General features: G+C 41.4%; 1 protein-coding gene and 1 long non-coding RNA gene across 19 annotated transcripts in view; one reads left to right on the top strand and one right to left on the bottom strand.

Moving 5' to 3' along the window:
- Positions 1-3,788: 3,788 nt before the first annotated feature.
- LOC118711058 lies at positions 3,789-8,365 on the bottom strand. 3 transcript variants are annotated; one of them, XR_006740634.1, is made up of 2 exons: positions 8,160-8,365; positions 3,789-5,471 (listed from the first exon to the last, which is right to left on the bottom strand). It is a non-coding gene; the product is annotated as an uncharacterized LOC118711058 (long non-coding RNA). The 3 variants fall into 3 exon arrangements; XR_006740635.1 differs by lacking the exon at positions 8,160-8,365 and adding an exon at positions 6,368-6,509; XR_004985634.2 differs by lacking the exon at positions 8,160-8,365 and adding an exon at positions 5,571-5,997.
- Positions 6,582-13,586, top strand: part of CSNK1A1 (casein kinase 1 alpha 1) — a 42,492-nt gene continuing 35,487 nt past the window's right edge. For 4 of the 16 annotated variants that reach the window (XR_004985625.2, XM_036423967.2, XM_045576352.1 and 1 more), the window contains exons 1-2: positions 6,585-7,300; positions 7,971-8,077. Coding sequence is in view for 12 of the 16 variants with exons in the window: in XM_036423967.2 (XP_036279860.1) it covers positions 7,178-7,300; positions 7,971-8,077 (230 nt within the window). In the remaining 4 variants the exon portion in view is untranslated. Of the gene's footprint in view, positions 7,301-7,970; positions 8,078-13,586 lie in introns of all 16 variants that reach the window. The other 12 variants (XR_004985626.2, XR_004985627.2, XM_036423971.2 and 9 more) reach the window with 8 other exon arrangements.

Consider the following 13,586-nt stretch of genomic DNA (forward strand, 5'->3'; position numbering starts at 1 on the left):
AAAAATATTGGGGGAGGGGATATTACGTTTTTGCTGAAATGTACTATGTAGTTAGGCCTATAATGGCCGTCTGTACTGAACAAGTACAGACTTTTTTATTATTATTATTATTATTATTATTCCCGAAACAATACAGTATAACAACTATTTACACAGCATTTACACTGTAGTAGGTATCAGTAATATAAAGATGATTTAAGGTGTATGAGTGGATGTACATAGGTTATATGCAAATATTACACCACTGCATATAAGAAAATTGAGCTTCTGTGGACTTCGGTATTCTTGGGAATCCTGAAATTGCTAGCAGCGATCAGGACCAGATATTAGACTTCAATTCTAAGAAAAAAATAATTCAGAGCCAAGGAACTCAGATACAAGTGAAAGTTTATCTAGAAAATCATAATCAAGTGAGCCAGGGAGGAAGTAAGCCAATTAGGCTGCCTGGACTCTGGAAGCAAGTCACTGAGGGGGGAAAAAAAAAAAAAAGAAAAGAAAAAAAAAGCACCTGGGGGAAGGAAAGGAGAAAGATCCCAGCTTGATCCAGAGAGAGCTCTAGCCTGGAGAAAGAAGGAGGTGGGGAAAGGTATGTGCCAGAGAGAGACCTTTGTCTTATGGATGAAAAGGGGCCACATGCTGACTAGCTCAGGGAAGCCCTTCTTGGTGACCTTGAAAACTCAGAGACCTTAAAGTAACCACAAGGACAGTCTAAAATTAACGCTTTTTAACTAAAAGCAATTTATGGCGGGTAGTCATGTCCTTGGCCGGTATCTTCCCTGAGAAAGGTCAATCTTTATCTTAACTGAGCCTATTGTCTTTTTGCATCTACGATAACAAATCCTTGGAATGTCAAAGTAATTTTTCTTTTCCTGGACCCCTCCAAAGCACAGGCACTGCTCTGCAGAGACCACAAATCCCCTCATTGAAGTATGTGTCTATCATTTCACTGTTTACCAAACCCCAGAGGTTCCCCCACCCCCTGCTTTGCTTTCTCCCGCCTCCCTAATCTGGTGATGACCAGTGTATTTCATGTAACCCACCTATATCTCCTCTTTTGATTGTAGTTATAAAACAAGTGCAAAACTGCCATTCTCCAGAGCATTATCTCAATCCGTTGAGATTCTGCTTCCCAGCATTTGTCAACAGTTTGGCTCAAATAAACTCACAAAACAATTCTTACATGAGTTGAAGGTTTTTATCTGGCAGTCCCAGGGGAGGATCTCAATAGAACATTCGTCAGCTTCCCAGGTGTGTTCTTTCAGGGTCCTGGTCTCCACTGATCAGTAGGTGCTGGGGCAGGGGGTCATTTGTCATGGCAGCTGGTCCTGCTGGCAGCCAGTCCTGATGGCAGCCATGGCATTGCCCTGCCTGGCCTTCCTGCATTTCTGGGTCTGGAGCTGAAACACAATTGAGATCTAGATGTTATCTTTAAGGCTTAAGGCTTAAGGGAGTGCTAGTGCAAGGCTTGTATGGAAGTAGTAGGAGGCTATTATCCAGAACCATGAAAGATGTGTTTATGGTTGTGCGGGAGGGGAGGTCCTACATCACACGACCAGTGGTATGCTAGGGGAGGAAAAGTCACCTTGGAGGAGACATCTCACCTTATAATTGCTTCTTGCTAGATATGGGACCTTCCATACTGGTCATGTCTAACTGCCGTCTACAAAACCAACATCCCCCTACCCACCATGGCTACTGAGGGATGACTGTATTGCCTTTCTTAAATATTTTTAAAAGATATTTCCCAATCCTTTCTAATTTGTGAGTCCAAAGTATACAAGTCATCTTCAGTAAATAGCATTTTTTTTTTTCCCCATTGAGTTTACTGAGAGCAAGGGAGAAGGACAAAGTTCAATTGGCTGCCTCTGGCATGCCCATTACTAGGGATCCTGCATCCTGGACATGTGCCCTGACCAGAAATTGAACAGATGACTGGTTCATGAGTCGTGGCTCAAACACTGAGCCACGCTGGCCAGGCATTAGCACAATATTTTTAAAGCTAGAATCTGACTTTTTTTAAAAAAAGATTACAAATTGAAGCCTAGAAAAATATTTAAGGTAGAGTTGTTACTGGAAAGGGGACCTGGCTCTAAATGGGTATGCCTAGGGCCAGCGGGTAGTGTGTGGGTTCTTAATTTCCTGCAGAAAAATTTCACAGCATGAGTTCAGGTGAGTTTTAGAGAACGTTTGTTAAAGCAGGGGAAAGTGAGACAAGAAAGGGCTGGGGGCACATCAATTGGTTGCCTCCCAAACTCACCCTGATCGAGCCTGCAACTAAGGTACTGCCCTTGATCAGGAATCATATCGCAACCCTTAAGTCATTGGGCCATGCTCTAACCACTGAGAAAACCGCCTAGGCTATTCTCTTAACTTCATGTGTCCTTTGGTATGGTTGGCAAATGGCACTATCTGTCTCCCTGAATAGGGTGATTTAAGCTATTTACCCTCTAGTTGGGGAGAAGTGTAAATAATTTATTCTTAAACTAGAGGCCCATTGCATGAAAATTCATGCAAGAATAGGCCTTCCTTCCCCTGGCTTCACTCCCTACAAGTCCTTATTCCTGGCTGCCAGGGAGTCTGCAAGTCTTCACTTCTGTAGCTCCCTCCAGCCTCTGCCTACCCTTCATAGTAGGCATCCCGCCCCACCAGGCTGCATATGCAAATTAACCCAACATCTTTGTTGGGTTAATTTGCATACTCACTCCTAATTGGTTGGTGGGTGCTATGGAGGTATGGTCAATTTGCATATTTCTCTTTTATTAGTGTAGATGTTCTTGGTTTAGGGAACACAGGGATTTTCTAGGTGGCTGCACACTGCTATTTAACTATCTGGTCTCAGTTTCCCTATTCCACTTGTCCTGGTTTACTGGCCTGTCTCAGTCACAACTAAAATTCAGATTTCTGGACAACTTAGGTTAGCATATATTTCCTTACACTATTTAACCTAGCCCTTAAATACCCAAATAAAGAGATACTTTGGTTTCTCCTCTCCCAGCCCAAACTACTTTTTAAAAATAAAATAAATTTCCACTACTCTTGTATTGTTTCCATGGCTCTTGCTTAAAGTTAGGAAAACTTCCTGGTTTTCTACTACTCTAAATGTAGATGACAACATTTTATTTGTAAACAAAAGGTAGAAAAGGACACATTCTCATTTAACAAAGTACACTGAAATGCCTAACTCAAAATGTAAACTATTTCTATAGTAAAGCCTGGGTTAATCTGTTTGGAACAGTGACAAATGGAATTCTTCCCCATCTCTAAGACCTTTTACATTTATTTCTGTGGGAAACTTGAGCTCATGCAAAATATGAGAGATTTGAACATATATGAGATTATTTTGTTTTCATAACTGATTAAATATATTCTTGATTTTGAGGGTCCGTTGACCTCTTACAGGAAACTAATCCCTCCACTCTTCCCACTACCCACTCCCCTCCTTCAACTAAACCTAAATATCTATAAAACACAATTGTTTCACCAATAGCCAAACCAACAAATGTGTCTTGTTAGCTGTGTCCATAAAAGGGACATTCTCAATTGTATGAGCACATCACAAACCACAGACTTGCAAAATTCTTGAGATTTTGAAATGTGTGGGGAAGGGAAGAGGGGAGTAGCAAAGAGTTCTTCTAAGTTTATTGGGTTTTTCAACAATGGGTGGTCAGACAAAATCCAACTACCACTTTTAAGAAAGTGAAGGGTTAGAATTTAAATTTGAAGATAAGTTTAAGAAAGGAGAAAATAGGATAACACATGAACATAGTTTTATCCATCACAAACTGTACCAAAACAGAACCAGAAGTTGTTGTTTATTATATAAGGGGCTTTAAGACTAGTAGGATTTCAAGAAATATACCTTAACCAATTAATTTTGGATATGAGCTAAGATTTACTACAGGAATATTCATTAAAGCATTGTTTATACTATTAGCAAAAGTTTGAAAATATCTGCAATACTAACTTGGGATTGGTTAAATATTGTTCCATCAATACAATACATATTTAATATATAGACATTAAAAATGATATTTTGGAAGATTATTTACTCATATGGGAACATGACTCCAACAAATCACTAAATGAAAAAAACAAGTCTCAAAACTAAATGTACACTATGATTACTTGTTGCAAGTTTTAAGAAATAAAATCAAATATATGTATACACACATATACATACAATATACACACATGATATACACAGAAAAAAGACTGTACATTTATATAACTCAAAATGTAAACATGTGTTGATTATCTCTAAGAGATTTTTGTTTTCTTTTTTCTGATTTACCTAAAATTTTCAAGAGAATATATGTCACTTTTATAAGGAAAAGAATAGTGAATATTTTATATATATAAATGATTAATTGCATACACATGGAATTTATCAATCTTGAAGCCTTATGAGTCAAAAGCATAAGTTCAAATAAAATTGATTGAAATGAATGGCTACATAAAAAGTAAGAAATGTTCATGGAATATCTCAAATGTGTTTGAAGTTGCTATCACAGATGCAGCAGTCTACTTTCACAAAACCTTCTGAATAACAGCACAGGAGGGAAGAGACACAGAAATTGCTGTCATTGCCAATGACTGGAAAACAGGCTGAATGGATTATCACTCTGACCCAAAAGGACATTTCTGATGTTCTCATGTTTTCTATCACTCCACTAACTTATCTGATAACCCATTGTACAATACATGAGACTGTGTAACAGTTAACACCTGAAACAGTGACATATTCTAAGGCATTCCATTTTTTCTACTTATTTGCACCAATCAATTCTAGAAATTGGCAGGCTGCCCTTGTGTTTTATTTTCCTTCTTACAACATCTAGCTATACTTCTGGTGCTTGTCCTTATCATTTTACTCAAAACATACTCTGGTTACCAGTGACCTTTTCTTAGGTAAACACTAGGGCTTAACATTTTTTTTTTTTTTCAATTCATCTTGGCCTCTCTATAAACATAGAAGTAATCATTGTGGTGTGACTGTCCCAATTTGCATCCTACCCTTTCCTTTTTATCTTTCTGTTAGAGGTTGGGGTTCTAGTCCTTTTTTTGCCTCTAATATCACCTGTATCATCTTGGGCAAGCCACTTTTGTCCTAGTAGGGCATAATTGATATGTGAAAATTGTAAAGCATTTAAAAATATGATTATTGAACTAGATGTGATATCTTCCTCAAAGTCTAAAATTTTATCCTGTACTTTTAAATTGCAGATTGTATTACAGATGTCCCCATTTCCCATGCTCCCCTCCCCCACTTCCTTCACCCAGACCACCCTAGGCCTACACTTTTGATTACATTTTAATGAATTCATCTGATCCAGGAGTTAGAAATTGCATTTTGGCACATTTTAGAAGACTCCTTCCATTACACCAGAGCTGCTGCTGATTCAATAAGCACAGAATGTCTTGTAACTTTAAAATAGCAGGACCTAAAACAGGTAATTCTTCAACTGCTGAGGCTGAAAGTTAATCATAAATGATACATAATTTAAGGGAAAGGCTGAGTCATAGCTGACACCTAAGAGCTTCACTTTCTTAAAAAACAAACAAAAACCAACCTTTGTCCTTCTTTAAGTCTGAAAAATTTAAATCTTAAGATTGAATAAAATGAAATAACATTTGAAAAGGCTATGGCCACTCATATCATTTTGCTGGGTATTTGTCAGTGCTGGAAACAAATGAGGAAACATCAAATATATACACAAAAATCATAGAATCTCAGTTGGAAGGCCTTCTAAAAGTCATTTAAACTAATGGGTTCCAGAGTGTGAGATTTCAAAAGCTTTTAAGTTAAAATGTCAACTTTAATTTTGTCAAAGAATATTAACAAAACAGCTACCTACCATTAACACCATTTTATAAAACCTCAGCATAAAGTACAACTTTATTTTTTAAAATTTATTTATTTATAAATATATTTTTATTGATTTCAGAGAGGAAGGAAAAGGGAGAGATAGAAACATCAATGGTGAGAGAGAATCATGGATGGGCTGCCTCTTGCAAGCCCCTACTAGGGATGGAGTCCACAACCCGGACATGTGCCCTGACCAGGAATCCAACCCTGACCTCCTGGTTTCAAGGTTCACGCTCAACCACTGAGCAACACTAGCCTGGCTACTTATTTATTTTTAAATATGTTCCTATTGATTTTTGGAGAGCCCTGAACAAACCCAGCCAGTCCTGGGCTGCTTTTCTCTACCTCTCCACCAGGGGCGACAGCTCCTTTCAAAACAAGTTGAGCTGGACTAGGTCAGTCGAGGGCGGAGGGAGTGGCGGAAAGATCAAAGGTTTAAAACCGCTTCAGAAAGCAAAGGTCAATAATAGCCAACTCCAAGACCTAAAGCTTACACCTTACAAGAGAAATGGAGGTGACTCCTCTCTTAACTGCTCTGGAGGCCTGGCGCCGCAAGGCCCTTCAGGGGCCGGGCGTTGCCGAGGTGACTAACAGGTAGCAAGAGTGGACCAGCCAACGACCGGAAGTGAAAATGAGCGGGGGGGGGGGGGGGGGGGGGGGGGGGGGGGCGGGGCGGGAACGAGGAGCTCGCCACCGCGCGCCTGCGCAGTCAGCCGGGCTGTAGTACGCATGAGCAGTTGGGCGGTGACGGGGTGACGCATGGAGCGTGAGCCGCGACTTTCACGGGTCCGGTTCCGCCCTCTTCTCACAGCCGACCCTCCGGGGCTAGTGCCGAGACGCCTTTCCCAGAGTGCTCTGCGCCGTGAAGAAGCGGCTGCCGGGGACTGGGGGCATTTTGCGTTGGCTAGAGCCGGAGTAATAAGATGGCGGCGTCGGCGGAGTGACAGGGGTCCCTCCGGGCGGGAGCCGGCGGCAGCGGTATCACCGCCCTAATTCACCGCGCCCCTTTTCCAGCCCGCGACGTCGCCGCGAGAGCGAGGCCAGTGGCGGCCGCCCGGACACAAGTGGCCCAGCCTGGGAGCCGCGAGAACCCCACTTGAAACTGCAACCTAGCAGAAAGAAACCGGACTGGGCGGCGGCGGCGATCGGGCTCCCGTCGGCGGATTCGGGGCCCTGTGACGCCAGAAGCCGACGTGCTCGGTCCCCTGCCGCCTTCCTCCGCAGCCGTGCTCAGGGGACCAGCCCAGAGGCCCGCGTCCTCCTCTCCGGGGTGTCGGGGCTGGGCCCCAGCCTCCGCTTCTGTCTCCCACGATGGCGAGCAGCAGCGGCTCCAAGGCCGAGTTCATTGTCGGAGGGAAATACAAACTGGTACGGAAGATCGGGTCTGGCTCCTTCGGGGACATTTATCTGGCGATCAACATCACCAATGGCGAGGTAATCTCCCGGGGTGGGGTTCGCGACGACGCCGCGCCCGCCGTCCTCACCCCCCGCCCCAACCGCTCGGGCCTTTCCGCCCCCACCCCCACCCTCACCCCCACCGCAGGCTCCGGGGTCCAGAGGGAGCCCGCTTCCCGGCTTAGGAACCTCTCCCACGCTTTTGCCCTAAAAGGGAAAGACCACGATAGAAAGCTTGGGTGAACTGGGAAGTTTCCCAGGATTGTTGTAATCTGTTTTACCGTCGTTTAAGGTGAAAACAGCAAAACCTTTTTTTCCAGCGATATATGTCCATAAATTATATATATATATAATTTTTATATATATTATTTTTTAATTCGACTGGGCTTCTTGTTCTAATTAGGACGGCTTCCGATCGCCCGGTGTCTTCTAACCCCTCATTACGCTTTCTGCATGAATCATTTCCCTGCACTTGAGAGAGGACGTGCGGCTTTCGTCACTGCCCCCCTGCGAAAAGGCCTTTGAGGCTGGAGCCTCCTTTTATAATCCTGACAAAGAGCGCTTTCTCCCCACCCCCACCCCCCCTCCCTGGCCTCCCTCTTTCACCTTCTGGTCACGAGCTGGAGCTTTTGCTCATGTCTCCCTTCCTTTGCGAGTGACATTGAGCCCACGGGGATGTTGATGCCATTCTCCCCTCTCCCCTCCGCAGGAAGTGGCAGTGAAGCTAGAGTCTCAGAAGGCCAGACACCCGCAGTTGCTGTACGAGAGCAAACTCTATAAAATCCTTCAGGGCGGGGTTGGCATCCCCCACATACGGTAAGAACCCCAAGCACACGCACCGGTCGGGAACGGGGCGCAGTGGCCGAGGTGCATCCGGGCCCTGGGATTTGAGTTCTACCTGGGTTTGCCTTGAGCCAGGGGTTGCCTTTGAACTGTTCGTCACCACCATCACTGAGTGCATTTCAGTTTGTCAACCTAATGTCGGTTTCCAGTGGATTACACCCTGCTTGGTTTTAGCTGCCGTCGTCCTTCCCGGGGCACTGCGGGTCGGGAGCCTGCGGGTGAGCTCTGGTCCCTGCGCCGCAGGGTCGGAGGCTGCTCCCCTCCCTCCGCCCGACACCCCGGATGCGCTAGGGGTGTGCAGCGAGGAGGGCTTGAAGGTGCCGAGGGGAGCAGCCCGGCCCGGCCCGCGCGGGCTGCTATCGGAGCCGGCCTGGGAAATGGCTGCTCTTTTGTTGTGTTTTTGTTCCAACATGTCTTCCTCCTCCGCTTAGAAAATGGCGGAGCGACGTGACTCAACCGCATTTTCCTGCCCTTTTCTCTGCGTGGGGTTCCCAAGTGAAGGTGCCCGGGTTCCCCCGAGGGCAGTCCTGAGTGGATTAAACCTTTGAAAAGCCAAGAAGAAAGCTGCGGGTGGTGGTGGGGGTTCAAGAAAGGAGGTGGCATAATGACAGTCTGATCTCTGCAGCAGATGCGACGTGAAATTACTAAATTATACTATAGGAAGCCCTTCCCAAGGTGTTAATTTACTCTCAAGAATGACAGGGTTGGCTACATTTCAGTCTGTGCACTAAAATTCTGTGGATAATGGCAAAGGCAGTTGGAGCGCAGCGCTGTGTTGAAATGCATACTCAGATCTCAGTTGTATTAAAAGAAAGCTTGATCACAAAACCACAGTTTGATAAGTAACTTGAACCTGTTGAATTGTCAGTAACTTGCCAGTCACATCAGGGAAAATGTTTAAAGGGTTTTAGAATAGTTTGGCTTTTGGGATTAAAGAGTCCTTTCCTAAAATAGATACTAAAAGATAGCTTAAAACCCAGCTCTTCTCCAGCAATTACTCAAAAATAACAAAAAGATCCAGGGGTAGTTGAGAATTAAGTGGAATTGATATGTACTGTGGCTTCAATTTCCAATATTTATTCCTCCAATCTTGAATTAAGAACTAGATTACATACATTCATTCTGATGTGGAAACAATCAAATTAACACTATCCTGAAATAATTTTGATAGACATTTTAAACGGAGAAATTGAATAATGAAATGTTCTGTTTGGTTGTTAAGTGATAAAGTAAATTATTTGGAAGAAAATGCCAGGTTTATCTTTTGAGATAAAGATTAATGTGAAATCTAAAATGATCCAGAATTGAGATTTTAAATTATTCCCATCCCTAAAAAACAGAAAACACCCTGCTTTGTGTGAAAGTAAGTTTGTTACTGTGGAAGAATGAAATTTTTTATTTAAATACCTCCGTGTTTTCCTTCTCAAAGAAAATGTCAATTGCATTAGCCTAAAAATGTTAAACTCTTTTCCCTTCGCCTGAAATCTGTCCATCACTGGCACCCATTGATTTGCTTTCATCACTAGTTTTTCCTGGAGTTTCCTGTAAATGCAATCATACTAGTATATGTGTCTGGCTTCTCTCACTTAGCATAATGCTTTTTAGATTTATCCATTTTGGGATATCTTGTAAAAATCACAAATCAGGTTGAATTTAATATATCTGGAATCATTTTCAAAAGGCATTTTTTTAAAAAGCATTAAGCACCTGGCATTTTCAGTGCTAAACCCAAATTAAGTACATGCCCTTTTATCCAGTAGCTTTTATTTAATAATGACACTGGTACCTAACAAGAGTAATGGTTAATATACTGAATAAACAATGAGTAAAGGAAATTAACTTGTGAACAAACTAATAGGCATCTATTGTAAGATGTGTACAGAGAGTTGTAGTTATAAACTGTGGGTAGAACTGGAGAGATTAACCTGGCTTTCAAGTTAAGGCTTTCTGGGAGAGGAGATGGGATTTCAGGATCTGGCTCTAGGAGAGCTTGGTGAACTGGTTGGGCCAGGCATCCAAGAATAGAGAGTGGCTTCTGGGAGTAGTCTCAGTCAGAAATGTGTAATTGGATGAGGGTGGGGAAGGAGTAAATTTGTTTTAGGAATGGTACGTAGACACAAAAGTGGTTCATTGGTTTTAAGTGTGGGAATTGTTTTCCCACTGAAGCAGTAAGGACTAAGGAAGACTTAGTTAGGAAAGTCTGTCTTTGGTCGGCAGTTTTTCCCCACATTACCTACACAGCATATACACTCAATAAATATTTATTTGGTAAATAGTGAATTAAACTGACTTCAGCTAGATTGAATAAGGCAAACTATATTATCCTTTGTTTTAGATGTGTTGATGTGTTGACACCCCCTAACTCCCATTTTTAATATACTCTGATAGCTCTGAAAAAAAATAACTGCAAATTACCTGACCTACATAGCAGATCTGCCTAATCAGGTCCCCTTACCTAGTAAGGACCTTATTAAAGTATTGTTACCTAGAGACATAGCATCCAGTGTAAAGAGCAAGAGTGAGAGGATGACATTCAGTCTCTTGATATTTTTAAGAATCTGAAATCCTTGGACCTTGTGAATTGGCCTCTGGAAACTCAATTAAAATTACTGTGTTTCTGTTATAACACTCTCTTTCTTTGTGGCACTCTGAATGAATGTGTTCTCCAAAGAAACAGTTATGGTATAACCAAGCTCTAGATCTGCCATGTGTAGACTGAGTAATCTGGGGTTAGTCGGTGCCTTAACCTCTTTGGGCCTATAATTTTCTTACATCTGTGAAATAAAAAGGATATTACCAACTTAGTAATTTTCTAATTTTGTTAGAGTGGGAAAGGAGAGTTGTGGACAGAAAGGTTTAAGGTTTCCTACTCTTTTAGAAAAAGTTTTGCATATGAGCTTTTGAGTAGGGATCTGTTTGAACAAGTTTCCCTACTTAAAGTCACTGGCCTAGTTGATCTCAGAAATTTCAGCCCTGACATTTTAAGACTTGTTTTCAGATAAAAGCTAAACCATTTCATCACAGTTTGATGTCATGTTTAGATCTTACCTATGAAAGTTCTTTAGTTACTAGAGGCCCAGTGCATGAAATTTGTGCACTCAAGAGGAGGGGTGTCCCTCAGCCTGGCCTGCACCCTCTTGCAGTCCTGGAGCCCTCGGGGAATGCCCTCATTGGGAATGGACCTAAGCGGGCAGTCGGACATCCTTAGCACTGCCATGGAGGCAGGAGAGGCTCCCACCTCTGCCTCTGCGCTCGCCAGCTGTGGGCCTGGCTAAGGGCTTGGCTGAGTGGCACCTCCCCCTGTGGGAGCTCCTGCATTGAGCGTCTGCCCTGATGGTCAGTTCATGTCATAGTGACCAGTCATTCCGCTGTCCAGTCAATTTGCATATTGGCCTTTTATTATATAGGATGAGACACCACTAAAGATTCTTAAAAATGACATCTCCATAGGTTATCATTTAGAAGGAAGTAAATTAGTGGAATCTATTTTTATAAGGAAATCATGAATAAAGAAGTTGGGAGGGACAAAGGAGAATTGTTACCTTGTATTTTTAATCTCCTCCCCCCCCCCCCCCCAATGTCAAGTATTCTCTAGAAGATATTTTTAAAGTACTAATTAATCCTTCCTCTTCAGTTTTAAAAGCAGCTTAAATTTTAATCTTAGCTTTTTGGCACTGAGGATATGTCCTGTAAATAAATTCTAATGCTGTTAAAAGAGAACAAAGGTGACATCTGTACTGAGTATGTCCTTATTAGAAAGATCACTGAATGCATGAGAAATAGGATTTGAACTCACAGGGTAACTAAATCCACAGTATACTAAAGATGCTTTATTAGCTTATAATGGATTCCTAGTTATGAAATGATATAATGATGCTTAGGTAGCATTTTTGACTGGAAGAGACCTGAGAGATACAGCCTAACGGCTCATAATACAAATTAGATGTTGACTTTCAGAGGGGTACTAGAGTCTCTTAACTCTGAATTTTCCTGTGAACCATTTTCACCTTTATGCCAAGGTCAAGTCATGCCAGTTCACATGCCCCACACCTTTTCCTTTGATGCTGCAGAGCCATACTTTGCCACCTTCACTTTATGGCATTGGCTTCATACAGAGAAACTGAAAAGCTCTTCTATAAATGTATTGCTTGTATTACTGTTTAGATGCTTAGAATTCTTGTTCTCCCTTTTCAATTTGTGGATTGCAGGATGAAAACTTTTTTTTTATTTTAAATTGGAGTAAATATTTGTGAACCCATGTGTAGTGTAGTACATGGAATTTACTACCTTGGTTTATTTTTAGTTAGATCAGTTTGTTTCAAAATATATTTAAGCTGTACCTAAAAGTAGCATTTAGTAAGGTTTTCTCATTTGTCATTGTTTATAGTAAGAATGTTAATGTCAAGAATGCTATAAAAACAAAACTAGAATTTGAAGCACATATTACAAATTGGCTATTTTACACTTATTCTGTTTATATTAATATTAAAATTGGTCCTTGAATTTAACAGAAGTTTTTCTGAGGTTAAATGAGTACCTTAATAGCTTTCATAATACAAATGATTAGCTAGTTTAAATGATGCTTTTTGTTATTTTATTTCCAGTATCATCTCAGATGGTTCTTAAAATTTTGAATGACCAGTAATCATACAACATGAACAAATGCATGTCTTAATGGGATTTTTTTAAAATGAGGTGTAATTTACAGAGTGAATGTTCAGATTTTAATGTGCCACTGAGTCTGCTTTAACAAATACATACACTGGTGTAGTTCCTACTGAGAGAAAGAATATTTGATTAAAAAATAAAAATACTGCTAATCTTTGATAAAGCTATTCTGTGACAATGTAAGTTCTTTTTTTTTTTTTTTTTAATAAGTTGATCTTTTGGTTTACAGTTACATATTTTTTTCTGAGTTTTGTTATTTGTCTATGCAGGGCTGCAGGTTAGTAATATTTATTAACATGAAATATACTGTTATACTTAATAAAATAATCAGGTGGGGTGGTGAATGCTTAGTAGCAGTTGAGCTCTTTGCCTTACTCTTTTGAAGAACTAGAATACTGCTTTTTTTCTTTCCTGTAAGGTATCAGTGGAATGTGTTTTTAAGGGGGACTTTGGAAGTGCTGTTCAAAAAGGTTTAGCATATTCCAATCCTCAATATAAAGGGGAAATGGAAAAAGTTACAATGAGAGTTAGGATTCTATCTGTGATGTCATATAGATCTGAACCTGAAATTTGTAGTGTCAGCTTGCATTTATAAAAGGGATTTTCTAAGACCAACTAGATCTTAGAGGTTTTTTGTTTTGTTTTGTTTTTGTTTTTGTTTTTTTAAATATATTTTATTGATTTTGTACAGAGAGGAAGGGAGAGAGATAGAGAGTTAGAAACATCGATGAGAGAGAGTCATTGATCAGCTGCCTCTTGCACACCCCCTACTGGGGATATGCCCGCAACCAAGGTACATGCCCTTGACCGGAAT

The sequence above is a fragment of the Pipistrellus kuhlii genome, unplaced genomic scaffold, assembly GCF_014108245.1.
Source record: "Pipistrellus kuhlii isolate mPipKuh1 unplaced genomic scaffold, mPipKuh1.p scaffold_m20_p_8, whole genome shotgun sequence".
Classification (NCBI taxonomy): Eukaryota; Metazoa; Chordata; class Mammalia; order Chiroptera; family Vespertilionidae; genus Pipistrellus; species Pipistrellus kuhlii.